Here is a 22,495-nt window from a genome sequence, read left to right as displayed (position 1 = left end):
AAAAATAATTATTCAAATTGTACATAATTTCAAAGACAACATAAGTGAAGAAGGAAAAACTTTGCCATAGAAGTATCGAAAGTAGCTGCTACACCATCTAGAATATGGGGAAGTATTGTGAAATTGGTAAATGCATGATCTATAGACGACATTTATCATATATTGAAAATATATTAGTTAAGACTTTTATTTACTTTTAAAAAAAGCTCGAATTTACTCATTTTGTAACTTTCGCGAAAATTAATATGAAAATTTTCATATCGTTTGAAGTAGTCTCTGTGACATCATTAAGACTTGATCTTAATTTCAATAAAATATCTTAGTACGTAATTATGATATTTTTTTTAAAAATATTCATAATCTTCCAAAAATTATTTTACTTTGACAAAAGAAAATCAAACGCAGTGAATAGATGAAGTTTCATGATATCTTAATTACAGGTACTTATTTTTATCCGTTCTTTCTATTGTAACAAAAATACATTAACTAAAAGGTATATCTTATGAACAAGAGTGGCACAAACTAAAGGTATACCTTATGAACAAGGGTGGCACAAACTCCTGTTAAAGTGTTACACTTTAAACTACATGTATTTGTCTTGAAAAGACATACAAATATATAAGAATTAATTATTTAACATTTACAGATTCCAGAAATATCCAAACACCATTAAATACTGATTCTAAGAAGCATATTAATATTTTCTTATTAACTTACCTAACTAATGATTTTTTTCCTGGGACTTAATATGGACACTATTCTTATTTGCCTAGTGTTAAAATATTTGAAACCGACAAATTTTGCAATTTCGCCATAAATATGATACCACAGATATACATACACTAATTAATCTCCATGATGATACACAAAATCAACCAGTTCAATGAACGCAATCCGGCAAGGAACGAAGGAGAACCCCAAACAAAAACAGGACAGGACACAACACAGAGCACGAACAGGATAATCACTTAAATGATACTTATGAGGAAATAATAATAACCAACAAGGATATATAAAACGACATTGCATGTAGAGATATAACACAAATTATACATTTTTCAATGGACCTTTTCTAATTGTTCTGACAACATAAAGCATCGTAATTCTCAAAATAGTTTCAGTGCTTCTACATCCAAATATAACTTCTTTATTCTTGATTTTTGTTTCAATGTAATCAATATCAGAAAAAATTATTACATATATAAAGCTCTATGTCAATACTTACAAAAAAGTGGTGACAATAATTGAGGTATATGTGTGTGTCGGGGGTGGGGTCAGGAAAGCTTGTCAGGAAAAAAAAACTGTGTTAAATATAGACATGTACATGTAGATATCAGTTTGCAGACAAAAGAATGCAATATTTTTTTGTGTTTGTTACCTCAGAGGTGATTGTATATTGATGCAATGCCATGGTAACTTCGTGGTAGTTGGCAGTGAATATGGTAAGGTAAGTTTTCCTGGTGATTCTATCCACCTTCCACTTGTCCAGTCTGTGAATTAAAATACATATATGTGATATTGACACTAATTAAAGTGAAATTAAATTTAAATTGAAGGGGCCAGTTAACCTTACAAAATGTAAATTTACATGTGTTCCTTTTATTTCATTCTGGTCATCATATTTGTACTTTTTTAAACCGTAGATAATTATATACACGTTGTTCATGTGAAACACATTACAAATGTAAGTTACACGATTTATCAAATTTATGTAACTTAATCCAACATTACTTAACATTAAAATACTTTCCGTACTTTAGGTTCCGAATGATGCTAGATTGAAACGATATTTTAAAGAAGTTATTCGTGCACGGCATAATATGAATGAACATTTTTAACAATTTGCAATTTAACAATTAGGGCTAATTAATTCCACTGATATTGAACTGTGAAGTAAGTTATATTTGCTCAAACAAAGTAATTGAGGGTTTTGACCAAGTATTGCTGCTTTTTGCATGTATTATTGCAGGTGAAGGAGTCGGCATCCAGATTCCTGTCACTTGCCCAACACTCGCCACCTCATAAATTTCAGCTTTTGTTAGTTCAACACAAATGAGACAATTGTGTCAGTCATAAAATTGTTTGATTCAATTTCCACGTAAATTATTTTTTTAGCATTAACATCTCTGAATTTAGTAAAAATGCATACAAAATTGTCACAACACAACCAAACACCAAGAAACTGCCTCCTCAAGCATTCAAAACAAGATTCAGCATGGCTTCCACTCTTTTAAATGGAAAAGAGTCAACTCGGCCCTATACCAACTCGGCACGGGTCAACTCGGCACGGGTCAACTCGGCCCACTTTACAAAAATATATAGGCCTATAACGCATTTACTTTGCTTTGCATGTTGTTAAGGTAAATGAATAATAAGAAATATATTATTATTATTATATAATTATACATTGTACCTCTGCTGAAATAAAGTATATTTAGAAAAAAAAGTTATTTATTTGTCTTGCAGATTCGATAAAATTAATAAAGACACAGGCAAGATTATCGAACCTGGGAAGAAAAAATATGAACATATTGATAAAATAACTTCATATTTTTTTCTTCCCAGGTCCGATACTTGTGCCTGTGAATATAGATATAATAAAAATGTGTTTCCTTAGACGCATTTTGTTTGTAAAGTAATTTTCAAAAAAATATGAAACAAAAACATGTTTACTTAATAGCATAAGCTTCTAATTAATTGCAGGTGGTCACTAATCAAATTTGAATGAATGAGTCAATCATAATTATCACCTGATTAATCGGTATCTTTAACATACACATTGATTGATAATAATAGCCCGTGACAATAGGAGTCCTTTGATGTCCTTTACCCATTAAAGTGGGCCGAGTTGACCCGTGCCGAGTTGGAATAGGGCCGAGCTGACTCGGGGGCCGAGTATGTTTTAGGGCCGAGCTGACCCGGATTCTTTTAAATTTCCCAACAAACTTTACCACAACACAGAATCAAAAGAAAATTTACTAATTCAGCAATTTCAAGTAAGTCCCCTTCTAATTGGAAAAAAGATTAAATACCACTTTAAATCTAATCTTGACTCATTCTGTAAAATGAATTTCAAGGACATATGTCATCGGGTACCCTAACAGTGATTTTCCTGCTTATATAACAGACTCTGATAAATGGCCTCTTCCCAATTGAAATTTTCTTTAAAATCATGCAGTTTTCCCAAATATCTGAACTTAAACCTGCTTTTTTACTTCCCAAATTAGCAATTTTAGCGATAATTTTTCCCAAAATCAAGTGACTAAGGACTCATCCCCATTAAGTGAGAAAAATCACTGCCAAAATTCATCTCTGCGCTAGACTCAATATCGTAGGGTGCCCTAAATTTGTCCCTGTCCTAGACTAAACACACTGTAATATCGTCGTGGGTGCCCTAAATTTGTCCCTCTCGTAGACTAAACACTACTGTGTATGTCAAAAAGTCTCAACAAATGTTTGTTAAGTAAGAAAACAGTTGGATATTTTTAAACAACAAAGTAAATTTAATGTATCTCCAAATTTCTTCAACATAAAACGCTTGGATCATTACAAATATAGTTTATTTAACTAGCACTGTAAAATGCTTTGGCTATAACGAATCATGGCCACCCATGGTTATGACGCAAATCCTGTGCCACAACCTGAAGTCAAGAAAGAGCAACACTAAAGAATGCCTAACATCTTAATAAGTGCCAATAGCAAAGAAAAACTTATAGTCAACATAACCCCACAAAGCAAGTGCCGGTGAGAAGATAAAGTCAATTATATGTATCCTTAAAACAATGACATCTGAACGTCGCAAATGTAGCCCCAATCTACAAGAAGGCCACAGATCAAACCTAGTTAACTACAAGCCAATTACCCTGACGTGTATGCTGTCAAACTCTCAAACACATTGCTGCCTCATCACTCACAAAGTGACGTACAGACGTAATTTACACACTTACTAATCCATACAAAGTATATGATCTGGGCAAGTTACATAACTATGGCTTCCATTTGCACCAAGTAATGGCCCTTTTCAGCACTTAGAAAATGAATAATGGTTATCAGGTTAACCTAAACCGGCAAGTTGGAAATATCTTATGTTCTTTCTGAACTAATGGCTTAATAATTTTCACACTTACTTATCAATACAATGTACATGATATTGCCAAGTTATATAAATGTGCCATCCATTTTCCCAGTAATTTCCCTTTTTATCACTTTGAAAATAGGGCTTGTATGGTTAACCTATTCCGCCAAGTTGGATTTATCAAAAAAATTCACCTAATTACTTAATTTATTTAATGATATCTTTCATATTTGGTAGGTGGATACCTTTAACGGTCCTCTATTTTTTTGTGGCGTTAGGCATCTCTAGGTCAAGGTCACTTATGTAAAAAAAATAAATCTAAGCATTTCTGCTCATACAGCCATTATTTTTGTGTCGCCTCTACGTAGTAGTGGCGACATTCCGTCGTCTGTCTGTCCGTCACAAAACTTGTCCGGACTACTCCTCATAAACTACTGATGCAATTTCATCCAAACTTTACAGGAATGATCAGTACCAAGTCTAGTTGTGCATATTGTCAGCATTTTCTGGTTCAATGATTTTTGTCAGAGTTATGGCCCTTTAATAATTTTTATTTTTAAAGTTTGTCTGGACTACTTCTCTTATACCACTAATGCAATTTCAATGAAACTTTACAGGATTGATCTGTAGCTCAAGTCCTTGCGCATATTGCACGGGTTTTCCGGTTAAATGATTTTTGGCCGAGTTATGGCCCTTTGATAAAAAGGTGATTTTTTAGCTCACCTGTCACAAAGTGACAGGGTGAGCTTTTGTGATCGCTTTTCGTCCGGCGTCCATCCGGCGTCCGTAAACTTTTACTTTAAATGACATCTCCTCATAAACCATTAAGCCAATTTCATCCAAACTTCACAGGAATGTTCCTTTGGTGGTCACATTTGAAAATTGTTCAAATAATTTAATTCCATGCAGAACACTAGTTGCCATGGCAACCAAAAGAAAAAACTTAAAATATCTTCTTCAAAAAAACCCAAAGAGCTAGAGCTTAGATTTTTGGCATGAAACATCTTCTGATGAATGTCTACCAAGTTTGTTCAAATAAAAGCCCTGGGGTCAAAATTGGCCCCGCCCCAGGGGGTCATTGATTTTCCCTATATACATATAGTAAAAACTTAAAAAATCTTCTTTTAAAGAACCCAAAGAGCTAGAGCTAAGATATTTAGCATGAAACATCTTCTAATGGGTTTCTACGAAGTTTGTTCAAATAAAAGCCCTGGGGTCAAAATTTGCCCGGCCCTGGGGGTCATTGATTTTCCAAATTTCCTTTTATGTGTATAGGAAAAACTTAAAAAATCTTCTTTGGAAAAAACCAAATAGCTAGAGTTTAGATATTAATCATGAAACATCTTCTAGTGATTGTCTACAAAGTTTGTTCAAATAAAAGCCCTGGGGTCAAAATTAGCCCCACCCCGGAGGTCATTCATTTTCCCTATATGTGTAAAACTATAGCAAAAATTGCAAAATCTTCTTTGAAAAAATTCAAATAGCTAGAGTTTAGATATTAAGCACGAGGCATCTTCTAGTGAGTGTCTTCAAAGTTTGTTCAAATAAAAGCCCTGGAGTCAAAATTGGCCCCGCCCCGGGGGACATTGATTTTCCTTATACAAGTATAGCAAAAACTTAAAAATCTTCTTTGAAAAAACCCGAATAGCTAAAGTTTATATATTAAGCATTAAACATTTTCTAGTAAGTGTCTACAAAGATTGTTAAAATAAAAGCCCTGGGGTCAAAACTGGCCCTGCCCCAGGTGTGTCATTGTTTTTAACTATATGTGTAAAGAAAAAACTTTAAAAAATCTTCTTTTAAAAATCCCAACGAGCTAGACCTTAAATGTTTAGCATGAAACATCTTCTAATGGTTGTCTACAAAGTTTGTTCAAATAAAAGCCCCGGGCTTTAAACTGGCCCCGCTCCGGGGGCCTATATACAGGTGAGCGACTTCAGGGCCATCATGGCCCTCTTGTTCTGTGTGTTGCCAGATACACAAAAGCTTGTCCGGACTACTCCTCATAAACTACTTGTGCAATTTCATCCAAACTTTACAGGAATGATCAGTACCAAGTCTAGTTGTGCACTGTCCGTCTGTCTGTCTGTCTGTCACAAAACTTGTCCCAACATGAAATTGGCCATCATGAGGCGACACATGTGATCACTGATCGCTCTTGTTAAGTTAATGTCTTTCATGTTTATAATAGTCATACCAAGGGAAGTCCTCTTCCTTTTCCTTTAGTAAGGGGTCATTTGGGTCAAGGTCACCAATGTCAAAAATAGATTTTTTACACTTTTACAGGTGTATTAACCTTATTCTATCGACAGATGTCTTGTATATTTTGTAGGAACATAAAATTGAGGTATTCTCATTTGGATGGAGGTAGGGGTCTGTTGGGTCAAGGTCACCAGTGCTAAAAATAGATTTTACACTTTTGCTCGTACAGCCTTTACTTATTGACAGATTTGTATTATAATTGGTAGGAAGATAACTTACATGGTATTCTTCCTTTGGATGGAGTAAGGGGTCAGTTGGGTCAAGGTCAACAGTGCTAAAAATAGTTTTTTTACACTTTTGCCCATACAGCCTTTATTTATTGACAGATTTATTTCATATTTGGTAGGAAAATAACTTGCATGATATTCTTCCTATTGATGGAGGTAGGGGTCAGTTGGTCAAGATCAAGGGTGCCAATTACAGATTTCTACACATAATTGGTTTTCTTCCATACAAATTAGCTACTTCACTCTCTAAAGTTAAATTATTGACAACAGTGAGCGCTGGGGCATTTGTGTTTATCAAACACAGATTCTTGTTTAAATTTAGCAACTTGTGTATTTAAGTGTGTGAGATCAAAATTTGAGCATGTATTATTACTATAAATGTGAGCCAGTTAATCAGTTAACAGCTTTTTCTAGGAATTGATCTCAGGAGAGCCATTATGGTCCTCCTGTTTTCATGTATTTATATACATGTATATATTGTTAATTTCAGGACGCTATAATGGATGATGACGATAGGCACCTCTGTATTGTTTGTAACCAGACCATTTCCGGATTACTTAATTATGTACTCCATAGAAAAAGTAACTGCTCCGACCAGAAAATCTCTGGGAACAAGGATTATTCCCCCGAGGAGGCAGTTAAAGTAGAAGTTAAGCATATTGAAGACCAAAGACATAACATCTTTCAAAACAAAGCTAATGAGTCTTTGTTGAATGAACAACAAACTGAAAATCAGACAATAATTCTTCAGGATAACTCATTTGATCAGTTACAGTCTGGGCATTCCAGTGTGTTGATAGAAAATAATGGGAGAACTGGATTAGTTCAAGGAAGACAGAAGGAAACAATAAGACAAGGAGAAACCAGTCTGCTTGGTTCTGGTTATGATTACAATGTTAATGTTGTGCCTAACTCTAACAAAGATGGCTATGTCTATACTGTAGATAGTACAAATGAAGATTACAGTGATGGTGATGATGAAAAGTTAAGTTATGCAGACACTTACAGTGCCCAGTGTAATGACAATACACAGTCTAATAAAATTATTGATGATCGGTCAATTGAACAACCTTGTGCTGAAAATAACAAAGAAACAGCTTTACTTTATTCAGTAGAACCTGGAGTTAAAGAAAGTGGATCTGACAGTAAAGAATGGAAAATTAAAGCTGATTTGAATGGACCAGATGATTCTCCTGTCGTATCTGAATTTGGAATTCTAAGTTTTAATGTGAACGGCTCATCCAAGAAAATTTTGGGCCTTGATATCAAAGAAGGCATAACAGATCCAAATTTTGGGGACAAAATAAAAGAAGAAACTAACGGCAATAATAAAAGAAAAACAGGAAGTAAAAGGTAAATTAACATTAATTCTTTTAAAGGAAAACCTGTCCTTGCTAACAGTGATAATGACACGCTTATGTCTCCAGTGTAAAACCATGTCAGCCTACTTTATAGAGTTTGAGTGGACTGTATTCTGCTTAAAATTGCAATTTGATCATGAAATCTCTTAAAGTAGCAGCAGATATGTTCATTTAGTTTACCAGGGCTACAGATAACATTTTGTGATCTATTGGGTTTTTATGCACCCCGAAAAATTTCGGGGGAGCATATAGTCGCCGCCTTGTCCATCCGTCTTTCCGTCCGTCCCCTTTTCTTGTCCGGGACATAACTTTGAAACAACAAGAGGTATCAACATGAAACTTTGTAGGTAGATAGATCTCATTGAGTAGGGGACAAGAACCGTAACTCTGCCTTGCCTAATTTTTGAATTACAGTGGAACCTGTCTAATCCGAACTCGTCCGGACCAGAAGAAAAGTTCGGATTAGAAAGGTTTCCGGATTAGAAAGGTTTCAGGATTAGAAGGTTTTTTACATGTTTGTTCATGTTATTGGCAGAATAGTTTAAGGAAAGAAAACGGGAATGCATTTGAAATTGCAATAAAATTATTTATTTTTGCAATCTCTTATCGTTCATTTTAATACATGTGAATACAAAAAATAAATAGATAAATAAAAGTAAATAAATAAGCAAAAATGTTATATTCTCAAGGGTAAGTTAATCTACGATGTTAAACAGAAGGCTGAAACATGATTAAATATTTGTACCAGCATTTGTCAATTGTTGTTTACTCTTATCCGATTTAGTGATTATCCGAATTCACTGACATTTCCATCAATTTTCATTACTTAATCACATGTCATTAAATCCATTACAGAAGATAAAAAGATATTTCTATTGCATTATATCAAAATTTTTATTGAAGGTGACGATAAACAATCAATTAAGCAATTATAGTAGATATCAAGGCAAGCTCAGTGTAATTTTCACACCTTCGCAAATAAAACGTTTCACCCATTAATCAAGCAAAATTACTCTTAACAATTTGGTGTTGTTTATACACCTGCACGATGTGCGAGTTTTTGATATTTTGAATGTAGGTGTGACATTTTGCAAAATCTGTTCGGATCCCAGAGGTTAATTTTAGAGTAAAATAAGAACAAAAATTTACAAAATCGTCCGGAATACGGAGTAGACAGGTTCCGGATCCGAAAGGTTTTTTACTATTGAAAATAGAATTAATAAAATCGGGACCGGACACTTTGTTCGGATAAGAAAGGATTCCGGATTAGAAGGGTTCGGATTAGCAAGGCTCCACTGTATTCCCCTTTGTTTATTTTTACACTTTGAACTTTGTCCGGGACATAACTCTTAAAGTATAAGAGGTATCAACATGAAACTTTGTAGGTAGATAGATCTCATTGAGTAGGTGTGCAGTGCACGAGAACTGTAACTCTGCCTTGCCTAGTTTTTGAATTATCCCCCTTTGTTTATTTTACACTTTGAAATTTGACCGGGACATAACTCTAAAACTATAAGAGGTATCAACACGAAACTTTGTAGGTAGATAGATCTCATTGAGTAGGTGTGTAGTGCACAAGAACCGTAACTCTGCTTAGCCTAATTTTTGAATTATCCCCCTTTGTTTATTTTACACTTTGAACATTGTCCAGGACATAACTCTAAAACTATAATAGGTATCAACATCAAACTTTGTTGGTAGATAGATCTCATCGAGTAGGTGTGCAGTGAACAAGAACCTTAACTCTGCCTTGCCTACTTTTTTAATTATCCCCCTTTGTTTATTTTTAGCTCACCTGTCACAAAGTGACAGGGTGAGCTTTTGTGATCGCTTTTCGTCCGTCCGTCGTCCGTCCGTCGTCCGTCCATCGTCTGTCCGTAAACTTTTACTTTAAATGACATCTCCTCATAAACCACTAAGCCAATTTCATCCAAACTTCACAGGAATGTTCCTTTGGTGGTCACCTTTAAAAATTGTTCAAAGAATTTAATTCCATGCAGAACTCTGGTTGCCATGGCAACCGAAAGAAAAAACTTTAAATATCTTCTTTTAAAAAACCATAAGAGCTAGAGCTTAGATATTTGGCATGAAACATCTTCTAGTGAGTGTCTACCAAGTTTGTTCAAATAAAAGCCCTGGGGTCAAAATTGGCCCCGCCCCGGGGGGTCATTGATTTTCCCTATATGCATATAGTAAAAACTTAAAAAATCTTCTTTTAAAGAACCCAAAGAGCTAGAGCTAAGATATTTAGCATGAAACATGTTCTAATGGGTGTCTACCAAGTTTGTTCAAATAAAAGCCCTGGGGTCAAAATTGGCCCCGCCCCAGGGGCTCATTGATTTTCCCTATATGAATATAGTAAAAACTTAAAAAATCTTCTTTTAAAGAACCAAAAGAGTTAGAGCTAAGATATTTAGCATGAAACATGTTCTTATAAGTGTCTACCAAGTTTGTTCAAATAAAAGCCCTGGGGTCAAAATTGGCCCCGCCCCGGGGGGTCATTGATTTTCCCTATATGCATATAGTAAAAACTTAAAAAATCTTCTTTTAAAGAACCCAAAGAGCTAGAGCTAAGATATTTAGCATGAAACATGTTCTAATGGGTGTCTACCAAGTTTGTTCAAATAAAAGCCCTGGGGTCAAAATTGGCCCCGCCCCAGGGGGTCATTGATTTTCCCTATATGAATATAGTAAAAACTTAAAAATCTTCTTTTAAAGAACCAAAAGAGTTAGTGCTAAGATATTTAGCATGAAACATGTTCTAATAAGTGTCTACCAAGTTTGTTCAAATAAAAGCCCTGGGGTCAAAATTGGCCCTGCCCCGGGGGGTCATTGATTTTCCCTATATGCATATAGTAAAAACTTAAAAAATCTTCTTTTAAAAAACTCAAAGAGCTATGGCTAAGATATTGAGCATCAAACATGTTCTAATAAGTGTCTACCAAGTTTGTTCAAATAAAAGCCCTGGGGTCAAAACTGGCCCGGCCCCAGGGGTGTCATTGTTTTTAACTACATGTATATGTGTATAGTAAAAACTTAAAAAAATTCTTCTTTTAAAAAGCCCAATGAGCTAGAGCTTAGATGTTTAGCATGAAACATCTTCTTATGGGTGTCTACCAAGTTTGTGCAAATAGAAGCCCTTGGGTTAAAATTGGCCCTGCAACGTTGGGGGGGGGTGTGGGTGGGGGTTTGGGGGGGGCCTATATACAGGTGAGCGACCTCAGGGCCATCATGGCCCTCTTGTTACACTTTGAACTTTGTCCGGGACATAACTCTAAATGTATAAGAGATATCAACATGAAACTTTGTAGGTAGATAGATCTCATTGAGTAAGTTTGCAGTGCACAACTTACAGTCTCATTGGGTGGAAGTGCAGTGCTTAAGAATCATTACTCTGCCTTGCCTTATTTTGAAGTAATTGCCCTTTGTTTATTTTTACTTTTTGACTTTTGTCTGGGACATAACTTTAAAACTATTAGAGATATCAACATGAAACTTTGTAGGTAGCTAGATATAATTGGATAGAACTGCAATGCTTAAAGAACCTAAACAAAGCCTGGTCTAATTTTGGAGTTATTGCCCTTTGTTCATTTTTACACTTTGAATTTTACCCGGGACATAACTATGATATCATCAGGAAACTTAATAGATAGATAGATCTCATTGAATAGAAGTGCAGTGCAAAAAAACATAACTCCGCTTTGCCTAATTTTGGAGTTTTTGCCCTTTGTTCATTTTTTTATACTTTCCTGTGTCCAGAACCTTCTCGGGGAGCATCGCCCGGTTCAACCGGTTCTTGTTTCAATTTTCTTTGAGTTATTTCTGTATTTTTTACCCTACCCCCTCTAACCAATTTGGGTTATAAAGCACAAGTTCATGTATTTTACCCAAAATTTCTGACCTACATTGTAGACTGTTGTAGGTTTTGTATGGTTATAAAAAAGCTACTTACTACTTTGCTTTATGGTTTATTGGCCTAGGAGATTTCCAAGCTGCCTGATATAATTTAAAGGTTAGAACAGTCTGAAACAGTATGATCTGCCTGATGTACGCGTTAAGTAATAATTTACGTCATTACGCACCAGTTCAAATGTAGTTTGCATAAATAAGAATTCATTTACTTTTTTTTACCCTTAGTTATTATTTCTATTGGGTTTTTAGACATTTTAATTGGGTAATAAAGCAAATACGCATGTTATCTGCAGCCCTGGTTTACTTACTATGATGTGAATGCATGACTGATTTCCACCTTTTATGTATTTTGTTGAAATGTAAAGGAGCCTAAACTGTGTGCTTATTATTTTACAATATAAGATGTCAATTAGTTACATTATCACATGTATGACAATAACAATGTATATCAAGCTTAACTACATGTAAATGTAATTTTTAGTTAAGGTGAATTTCAAACTTGCTTAGAGACTTTTTTTTTGCACTAGTCCCCTGTCTTGACTTACTTGATTTTATGCTTATTTCAGAAATGGTGAAAAGGCTCCCAAACGGAGAAGAAAATCTAAAAAAATTGATGCAGTCCAGACATGCATTGGAGATAAGCAAACAAGGTCTAAAAAAGTCAAAGGAAATACAACAGAAGGAACCAAAACTATTGAGGTTAATATGTTTGTTGATTCAAATGAGGCTGTAGGAAATGATTCATGCCCTAGTGTTAAAGATACAGAGCTTGATGGTGAAGAAGTACATGTAGACTTTAATTCATTGAGAGATAATGGAACTCCTGATAAAGATACAATTGGAGGGAATGTCTTTTCAAGGCATGTTGAACCTGATGAGGGTAGCTTCAGCGTTAATGTTCAGATTGAAAAGAAAGGGTTAGATGATGTTACTAAGTTTGGAAGAGATGGACTTGCAGTTAATGGATCCCATCTTTGTACAGTATGTTATCAATTGTTTCCAAGCAAACAAAAGTTACTGAACCATCTGCTGACAGAATGTCAACAGTCGGGGGCTGGTGATCTGAACGATGAACAGTTTAGTTTAACGGAGACAAACCAGAAGGCCATCATAAGCAAAAGTGCATTCCGCTGTGATATGTGTATGTTTTATTTTAACAGCAGTGTTTATCTTGAACAACATCTAAAAAGCAAAACTCATAGAGAAAATCTGGCAACTGCTGATGGATACGCCATGTGCTCTGTGTGTAAATTTATTGCTAAAAGCAATTTGCAAATGATCAATCATTTTCATGGTCCCAGCCATATGGAGAAAGCCAAACAGAACAATCAGAATTGTGTGATTCAAGTTTGTAAAATGCAGAATAAAAAAATAAAAGTTTGCAAAATATGCCCATCAGAGTTAAGTAAAACCTCTTCATCCAAGCAACACTTTAAAACTGCTGAACATATTAGACGAGAATTAGCATTGAACACTGAGAGCGAATCACTACAAAAGGTTGAAGAAGAAGACTGTGATGAAAATATTAAAGCAGAATTTACTAATGATGATGACCAGGTCAAGAGGAACGAATATTTTGAGCTAGAAACTAACAACCATCATAAAAACATTCAAAATGGGCAAAGTGTAGATTTTGATATTGATGTGATCAAGAAAAATGGAGAACTTGCTGTGAATAATAATTCAACAAATTTGTTGGATGATGATAATAATGAAATGGTAAAGACGAGTACAGATATGCCTGCAAATCAGAAAAAAGTTAGACTATCTGTGTGTAAATTTTGTGCATTTGAGACTAGAAACTACAATGAGATGAGAATGCATTATATGAAAGAACATTCCAAAATGGTAAAAATTTGTGAAGTATGTGACATAGTGTTTCCACATGGAAGAGGTTACAAATTACATATTAACAGCAAGGATCATCAGGAAAATCTTGAAAAGTTTGGTGACAAGAACTTGTATCAGTGTCACGTCTGTCAGAAAAAATTTGCAGAAGAATCGTACGCAAAATTTCATACGGCATACTATCATTACCACCTGAACTCGGAGGAGGGCTTGTTGAGACAGGGTGTGGAAAGTGTAACAAGGACAAAATATGCAGACTTTCTTGAAAGCATAAAGGGAAAGGGAAAAAATTGCCAGGTTTCTTGTCCTGAATGTGGTGTTTCTTTGAGGCAAGTTAACATGATTGGTCATTTACGTTTACATACAGGCGAAAAACCTTTCAAATGCAATCTTTGTTCCGAGATATTTTATAATACCTTTACTTTAAGGAGGCATCTAGTCTTGCATTTTGAGTGTTGGGAAAAATCATGTGAGGTTTGCGGAGAAAGTTTCAAATGTCCAGGAACATATAACTGTCATATGAACATTCACAAGGCAAAGGTCACAGGGTCTGGAAAAACAAATGTATGTCATATATGTGGAGATGCTTTCTACGTTAAAAGGCAACTTCAAGAACATATGGTGAGCCATGTTGAAAAAAGTTTACAGTGTGATTTTCAAGGTTGTTTATGGACTTTCTCAACAAGTAATGCTTTAAAACGACACAAGTTAACACATACAAATGAAAATCCGTTTATCTGTCCAACTTGTGGATATTCAACAAAGTCAGACAAATATTTAAAGAAACATGAACAGATACATACGAAAGAGAAACAGTTTGTTTGTGAACACTGTCCGTACAAGGCCATGACAAGGACTCATTTGAGGCGCCATATGAGAATCCATCTAGGTGTAAAACCTTTTAAATGCCCGTATTGTTCGTATGCTTGTAATACACATGATAATATCCGTAAACATATACTTGAGACCAGTTTTCACAAAGGGTTAAAAGTGTATCCATGTATACTATGTTCATATTCAACAAACTGTACGAAAGATTACCGGACACATATCCTTTTGAACCACAAAGAAATCCCGGAGGAAAATTTACGAGGCAGCTCATTGGCTGCTTTGTCTGGACTCTTCAACAAGGAGGAAGAAACAAAAGCAATTACTGACTGCACGGAAATATTCCCATGTAAAGAGAGAAAACCATCGAAAAAGAAACCTTTGAATGTGGATAATAAAGAAACTCTACAACAGGAAGTTGTTATTGACCAAGAGATTATTTTTGAAGAAGTGGAAAATTTGTAAAGATTACATTTCCAACTTAAGTAATAGAAGCTAATGTATTTATTCAAGAGTTGTGAAAATTAGCTTTGATAATGTTGTGTAATATCTTTACAGGGTTTTAATTGTTAACAGATTGGCAATCCATATCTGATATCATTGGATAAATGCTGTCAGCTGTATTTTCAGCCTGTATGTTAAAATATCACCCTTGACCCTTGGCCAATTAGGCTGTTTTCATTGGCGCATGTTTCATCTCAGATAAAAAGTGAAAACCCTGCATTTATTATCAAAATTCATTGTATTGTGTACTTCAACCTTACACCTGCTGAAGTTGCATAATGGATTTGTCTAGCCTTGAATTTGGAACAATCCATTTGAAATTTAAGGGATTTTGATACCAAAATACAAAAATTAAGCTTTCAGCAGTTAGACTGCACAGATGTTTTCACAGATATATAAATGCAAGCTGGTCTTGCTCTATACTGATGACAGAGGCTAATCATTTCAGTTTCAGTAAGCTAAGGGTTATGATATATTTAAAGCTGCATGCCTCCAGATGAGCCAAAATATTTCAAGAAAATCAAACTTGAGAAAAATGTACTAGAGGTTTTAAGAAAAGTAAAAAGCTCAAGATTCTACAAATGATTTCCACTTTATTATATTTACATTGTATTACCATATTTCTACTGCGTTACTAACGCTGTTACGGGTAATTTTGCATATTTTGACCTCTCTTTGGTAATTAAGTGAATTATAATGGTATTTGCAATGTGCAAAATACTTTCTTTGTTCACTTCACAATATTTTACTTTTAAATACTTTTTCAATATTTCCATAAAAATTATTATGAATTTGGAGGCATGCTGCTTTAATATTGGGGTAATGAAGAATACTGAAATCTCATATACTGTATACTCTGGACAAAGTAGGGAAATATTATCATTGAATACTCATTATCACATTGCCATGCTGCTTTTAGGACTCGCATAAAAGGGTATTGAATAACCATGCATAAATTTGTGTACAAACAGTGTAGATACTACATTTTATCATTGCACTATGAGCATGTTGAATGAAAAATGATTTATTTTTACTATAAACAGTTCTTATTTTATTGTATGAGATCAATGTACAATATTATATATGTAAATGAATTGAACTCATCAAATAAAGTAATATAATAACTTTATTTATCTGGTTTAATAAATTCAGTATTGAACCTACAAAAGTAGTGATCCTGCACTCATTCAATATCTTTTATATATCCTTTATTTATCATTTAGTTTGATGGATTTCCGGGGGGGGTCATGGTTGTGTAATAAAAGACTTTTTTTAAACATATATCATATTACATGTATGTTCTACTGTTATCTATTGTATTGTGAGTGTGGAAAGACTATAGATTCCAGCTCTTATATAACTGTTTCCATGGTAACTTCAAAAATTGTCTAAATATGGGGGAAAATAACTGATACCATGCAAACTGAATATTTTCAGCTAGAAAAATATTAGTAGTTATAACAGTACATGTATATAATTACATTTATTAATATCATTTTACATGTTTGAGCAACAACCAAGCAGTGTCTTCATGTAAAAAGTGTTATGATTTCATTAAAAAGTAAAGAATTAAAAATACACAAAAATTGTATTCTGTTATGATTTATGGCACTTGTCATGATGTTACATTGTAAATAAACATGTAACTACATATTTTTTTGCCCATAGTTAAAAAGTGGGGGCAAATCAATAACTAGAGAAAGATTTGGCCTACAGTCCTAAAATTTAGTATGGATAGTAGATGACCCCTATTGAATTTGAGGTCAAAAGATCAAGGTCACTGTTACCTAGACCACTAAAACCTTAGTACGCTTTGGTCTACTGTCCTAAGATTAAGTGTGGCGTTTGATTATGATAAGTAGATGACCCCTATTGAATTTGAGGTCAAAAGATCAAGGTCATCTTTGATTAGACCACTAAAAATTTGTCCCACCAATAACTAGGGAACACTGGCCTACAGTCGTTCGATTTGGTGTGGAGGATGGTGATACATTGTATGTAAATGACCTTTATTGACCTCTAACCATGGCCTTGACCATTGACCCTCAAAATAGAGGTCATTTACATATGACCATCAGCAGTTTGTCTGATCAAAAACTAGAAAGTACTTTGGCTTACACTACATTTCTAAGTTTTGATTGTGAAGGTTTGTCCTGACTAGTGGATACCAAAAATTGAATTTGAGGTCATTAGGTCACTGTTGCCTTGACCACTTAAGGCTTGTCCTACCTAAACATGTAAATAAAGAATGCATGGAGGTTAGTCATGACTTAAATATGACCCCTAGAATAATTTATTTAAACTGAACGGAGTATAAAATTTTATTTTGCATAGATAATGAAATAAACTGCATTCTGTTTACAAAGGGAGGTAACCAGTTTGCAATTTAATATTTTTAGCTAAATGCATTATCTCCCTTTTAACCAATTTTTTTTTAAAATTGTTCTTTATGTTTTAGTTTATTTTCAGTCATCTGTATCTGTTATAATATATATAGTGGCTCACAGTATATAAACCAGTGTCGCAAGAAAGGTACAAGTTTGGCTCCGAGCTCAGAATGAACTGTGCTTCTAATTGAAAGACAATGACTATAAGCTCACAATACAGGGTACACTGATTTCCTTCATATATAAGAGGCTTGTTTTGGTTACCATCCCACTTATTTTGTTGTTAATCATCAATGTATGCTGATTGTAGAAAAATCTGGAAAAAGTGATCCTTGTTCAGAAGCATTTAAATCACAACAAAACGACATGAAAATTGCAGACTCATTTTGATTGAGTCTGTACTTTAGGGACTATGAAAAAGTGCAACATCTCTCACGCCCCCTAGCACCGGCTTAAGCAATACTCAATGTCAACACTAAAAAGTGTTGGAATCTATGATCACCGAATGACCAGAAAAATATAACAACACTGATAAGTGAAGTAGGGGCAACTATTTACAGCTGCCACACAGCACTTGACACCTGCTGTTGTGAAGTATAAAAATCTGGAAAAAGTGTGATCCCTTGGAAGCATTCATAACAACAAAATAACATTGAAGACTCGTTCAGCACTTGTTCAGATTTATTGTAATGTATTTGTAAAATAGGATCCCTTCTTTGATATTTTATCAAATCTTTGAGGACTTTGGTTTCAACTTTTATATGTCATGCTGGACTTACAGTGATCATGCTTATATGATAAATAGCCTCACCCTGAATTGACTCTAAGGTTTGATAGAGCTTAATTGTTTTGCATTCCTTTTTCTTAAGCTTAAAAGTTAAGTTTTGCTTAGTGCTATACTGATTTCTGAACTTTCTGATAATGTTTGGACAGTATGATTTAGACTATTTTTTATATCTTAGGTCTTAGTTTAGTTTATACAAATTTAATTTAGTTTGATTGTGTTGGAAGTTATAAGCTTATTGAAACACTCTCGAATTCGTTCCTGGAACCAACCAGTACTAAGCAATGACTGTTCAAGTTTCCTGCTCAAGGAAACAACGGCTTGCCCCTGACAGGGTTTGAACCCACGCGGTCAGCAATCCTTAGATTACAAGTCTAACACGTTCACCACTCGGCCACGCCGCCTTAGGTCTGGTCTTTTAATCCATTTTTTTTTAATCCAATTGTCACAGTTTCTGCAGATGGTGTTACTCCAAAATAGTTCATTTTTTACAGTGGATATTTTTTATAGAATAAAACAAGAGAAAATGGAAATGTCATTGATAGATGATTTTATATTTGGAGGCTCATTGATCTGACAGTATCCTCTATGTTGTGATTGAAACATCATTATTCATCAGGTTCCCTGTTAAAAGTTACATTTCACACTTGAAACATGTCACATGCTAGCAACATATCAATCTTAGAGAAAGAATAACAAAAACTTGAAATGTCATCAGTCATGTTTTTTTTAAGTTTCCCTAAAATGGGCACTATCAACTATTCAGAATTTCATAGAGCAATTTTAAGTTAACATTGTCAAGTAAATATGAAGGATTATACAGCACTTTAGCTATTTAGTTGTAATGACCAAAACTCAAATACCTTCCTAACCAGTAAAATATATATATAAATTTGAGTTCTTTTACAAAATAAGACTATGGCAGTATATCTGGAATAAAGATGATAATGCAAGAGTGCAGTGATAATAAGGAATAGTAGGACAATGATAACAAGAATAGTACAATGTTAATTATGTGATAGTGATGATAATAAAAGAACAGTACAGTGATGATAACATGATAGAACAGTGAAGAATGACAAATAGTAACTACCAGCAAGACTTTATAGTCAACTACAAGACTTTATAGTCAGCTATAAGACTTTGTAGTCAACAACAAGACTTTATAGTCAAATACAAGACTTTATAGTAAACTACAAGACTTTGTAGTCAACAACAAGACTTTATAGTCAACTACAAGACTTTATAGTCAACTGCAAGACTTTGTAGTCAACAACAAGACTTTATAGTCAACTACAAGACTTTATAGTCAACTACAAGACTCTATAGTCAACTACAAGACTTTATAGTCAACTACAAGACTAGTCAACTACAAGAATTTATAGTCAACTACAAGACTGAATAGTCAACTACAAGACTTTATAGTCAACTACAAGACTTTATAGTCAACTACAAGACTCTAGTCAACTACAAGACTTTATAGTCAACTTCAAGACTGAATAGTCAACAATAAGACTTAATAGTCATCTACAAGACTTTATAGTCAACTACAAAAAGGAATAGTCAACTACAAAAAGGAATAGTTAACTACAAACTGAACAGTCATGTACAAGACTAACTAGTTAATTACAAGACTGAATAGTCAACTACAAGAATGAATAGTAAACTTCTTGATTGAATTGTCAATTACAAGACTGAATAATTAACTTCTAAACTGAATAGTCAACAAAAAGACTGTGTAGTCAACTACAAAACTTTATTATACAGTAATTCAAGACAGCATTGTCTTGGTGCATAACATCATTAATTTCACTGTCAACGTTTTTTTTGACCAGTTTTGCAATGTCTTAAACAAATGATTATAAAAATTTGAGAGTTAAAACCATAGACTAAAATTTTCACCTGTGTTAACAGTGCAAGTTAGAGATGTTCTCTTTTCTGTTATCAATCATTGTAATGTACTGTAATACATGTATTTCTCATAGTGACAATTTTAATATTTGTCTGGATTTCTTAAAAAAAAGGAAAAAAAACAACAACAACAAAAACAGCTGATAAACATTCAAAATACATTTTACAGTAATTCACTTATGATTGGCTGAAGGACATAATGACTGACTGAATATCATATTTATTGCTTGAGGGAAGTTAAGATTGGCTGAAGATTCTTATAATGTCTTGAAAGTCTAATTCATAATATATTGGCTGAAGATCTTTATAATTGGTTAAAAACCTTTGATTGCTGGAAATGACTGGCTGAAGTTTTATAATTGCTTGAAAGTTGTTCGTATATTTTTGCTGAAGATCTTTACAATAAGGTGAATAGCTGAAGAGCTTTATGATTGGCTGAAGATCTTTATGATTGGCTGAAGATCGTTATGACATAGCAAATAGCTAAATATCAATAAGATTAGCTAAAGGTTATAAAAATTGTTACAACATTGATAGACAGTAATTTCAAAAGGTTGTCAGTATGATTTAAGGTTGAAATTTTATTGTTGAATGAATTTTCTGCATTGCCTTTCTCTTTAAGTCTTCTAATGTAAAATTACAAAGTGTAGAACTTATATAATTTTGTATGCTGTATTGCCAATCATATACATAAATCATGCCCTGGGGTAAAAAAGGCTTTTCCCTTGGAGTCACTTAATTTACATAGTCTTACATGGTAAATATGTCTTATTCTTCTCTTTGAAACTACAATCCCCAGAATGTAGATATTTTTCATGTAGTATTACACTGAGTCCTCTTTTAAATGTTATTTAAATCATGTCCCCGGGGTCTTAATTGGCCACATCCTGGGGGGTCATTCACATTTATAAAATTATATACTTTTTGAGAGAAAAAAAAACATTAAATATTCTCAGGTGAACATTCTGTAGCCACCAGGGCCTTCTATTTTCTGAAGTGATTATTTTTAGACAATCTTTCTTATGAACCAGTTACATTTAAACTAGCATTAATGTATATATGCAAAGAAATTTTAGTAATGGAACATAATCTCTTCTTTTAGACTGTGAATGTGCTTTCATATAAGTCTGTAAAATTGTTTTATAGTTCTTTGGTGCCAACAAATGTCATGTTTTATACTGTTTTGCAATTAATTTGTGATGCATTCTTTTTTAATGCTAGCTAAAAATTAATATGGTAATATTTTAAGATTCTTTAAATCTCATTTTACAGTCTTTATTCACAAAACTTTAATTGGTTAAACATTGTTCTGATATGATGTACAACTGTAAATTGACTAACACAGCTTTTATTTCATCTTGTATATCTGATAAAAGTATTAATTAAACATCTTGTTTTAAATATTGAGCTGGATCATAAATATACCATATTTCAATTAACAAATAATCAGAAAATTCCTTATAGTCTGTCAATTGTTTAATTGCTAGTTGAAGATGAGAATGTTATCAAACTGTAATGTGAGGTGTGATTTATTTCTTAAATTGCAATTAACAATATAGGGTACCGCTTTTCTTGGGTTCAAGCATAATATTCCAAACTTTCTGCCAATAAATAATACAGATAAAAAAACATAGCTTTAATAATTTATTGGTTCAAGTCAATTGATAATTAATATAAAATTATTTTAAACATTGCCTTACAATAAGGGTCAGTAGAAGGTTCTTTGCAAGAGATAGTGCAGCAAATTTCATATATAATCATATAGATATACATGTATAATCATATAGACAAATAATCATACAGATGTACAATAATACAGATATATAATCATACAGATATATAATCATATAGATAAATAATCATACAGACATATAATCATATAAATATATAATCATACTGATATACAATCATATAGTCAATATATAATCATATAGATATATAACCATACAGACATATAATCATATAGATATATAATCATACAAATATACAATCATATAGTCAATATATAATCAATATAACCATACATACATATAATCATATAGATATACAATCATATATCTTTATAATCATATCAATATATAATTATCCAGATATATAATAAATATATAGATATATAATCATATAGATATATAATCATACAGACATATAATTATATAGATAAATAATCATTCAGATATTTAATCATATAGATATATAATTTTACAGATATACAATCATAGAGCTATACAATCATATAACTATATAATCACATACAGATATATAATTACACAGATATATAATCATACAGATATATAATCATACAGATATAAAATCATGTAGATATACATGTATCTCTGAATACAATATATAAATAACATGTCATTTTGAATTTCCATTCAAACAATTTTAATTGAGAA

The 22,495-nt window shown here is 33.2% G+C and overlaps 1 protein-coding gene across 1 annotated transcript; it reads left to right on the top strand.

Moving 5' to 3' along the window:
• The first annotated feature begins 1,745 nt into the window (after positions 1-1,745).
• Positions 1,746-16,603, top strand: LOC132746439 (uncharacterized). The gene is made up of 3 exons (XM_060735583.1): positions 1,746-1,893; positions 7,055-7,917; positions 12,404-16,603. The coding sequence occupies exons 2-3, from the start codon at positions 7,064-7,066 to the stop codon at positions 14,976-14,978; spliced, it is 3,429 nt and encodes a 1,142-aa protein (XP_060591566.1). The 5' UTR covers positions 1,746-1,893; positions 7,055-7,063; the 3' UTR covers positions 14,979-16,603.
• Positions 16,604-22,495: the final 5,892 nt, after the last annotated feature.

Source organism: Ruditapes philippinarum, unplaced genomic scaffold (assembly GCF_026571515.1).
Source record: "Ruditapes philippinarum isolate M1 unplaced genomic scaffold, ASM2657151v2 ctg623_1_1_1_1, whole genome shotgun sequence".
NCBI classification, from domain to species: domain Eukaryota; kingdom Metazoa; phylum Mollusca; class Bivalvia; order Venerida; family Veneridae; genus Ruditapes; species Ruditapes philippinarum.
This window is presented reverse-complemented; position numbering and strand designations above follow the sequence as displayed.

What these genes read in the sequence shown, in the direction of transcription:
- LOC132746439 (XM_060735583.1), top strand. Translation starts at nt 7,064, where the DNA reads ATGGATGATGACGATAGGCACCTCTGTATTGTTTGTAACCAGACCATT. An exon ending in AGAAAAACAGGAAGTAAAAG is followed by an intron (nt 7,918 to 12,403) that starts GTAAATTAACAT and finishes TGCTTATTTCAG; the next exon opens with AAATGGTGAAAAGGCTCCCA.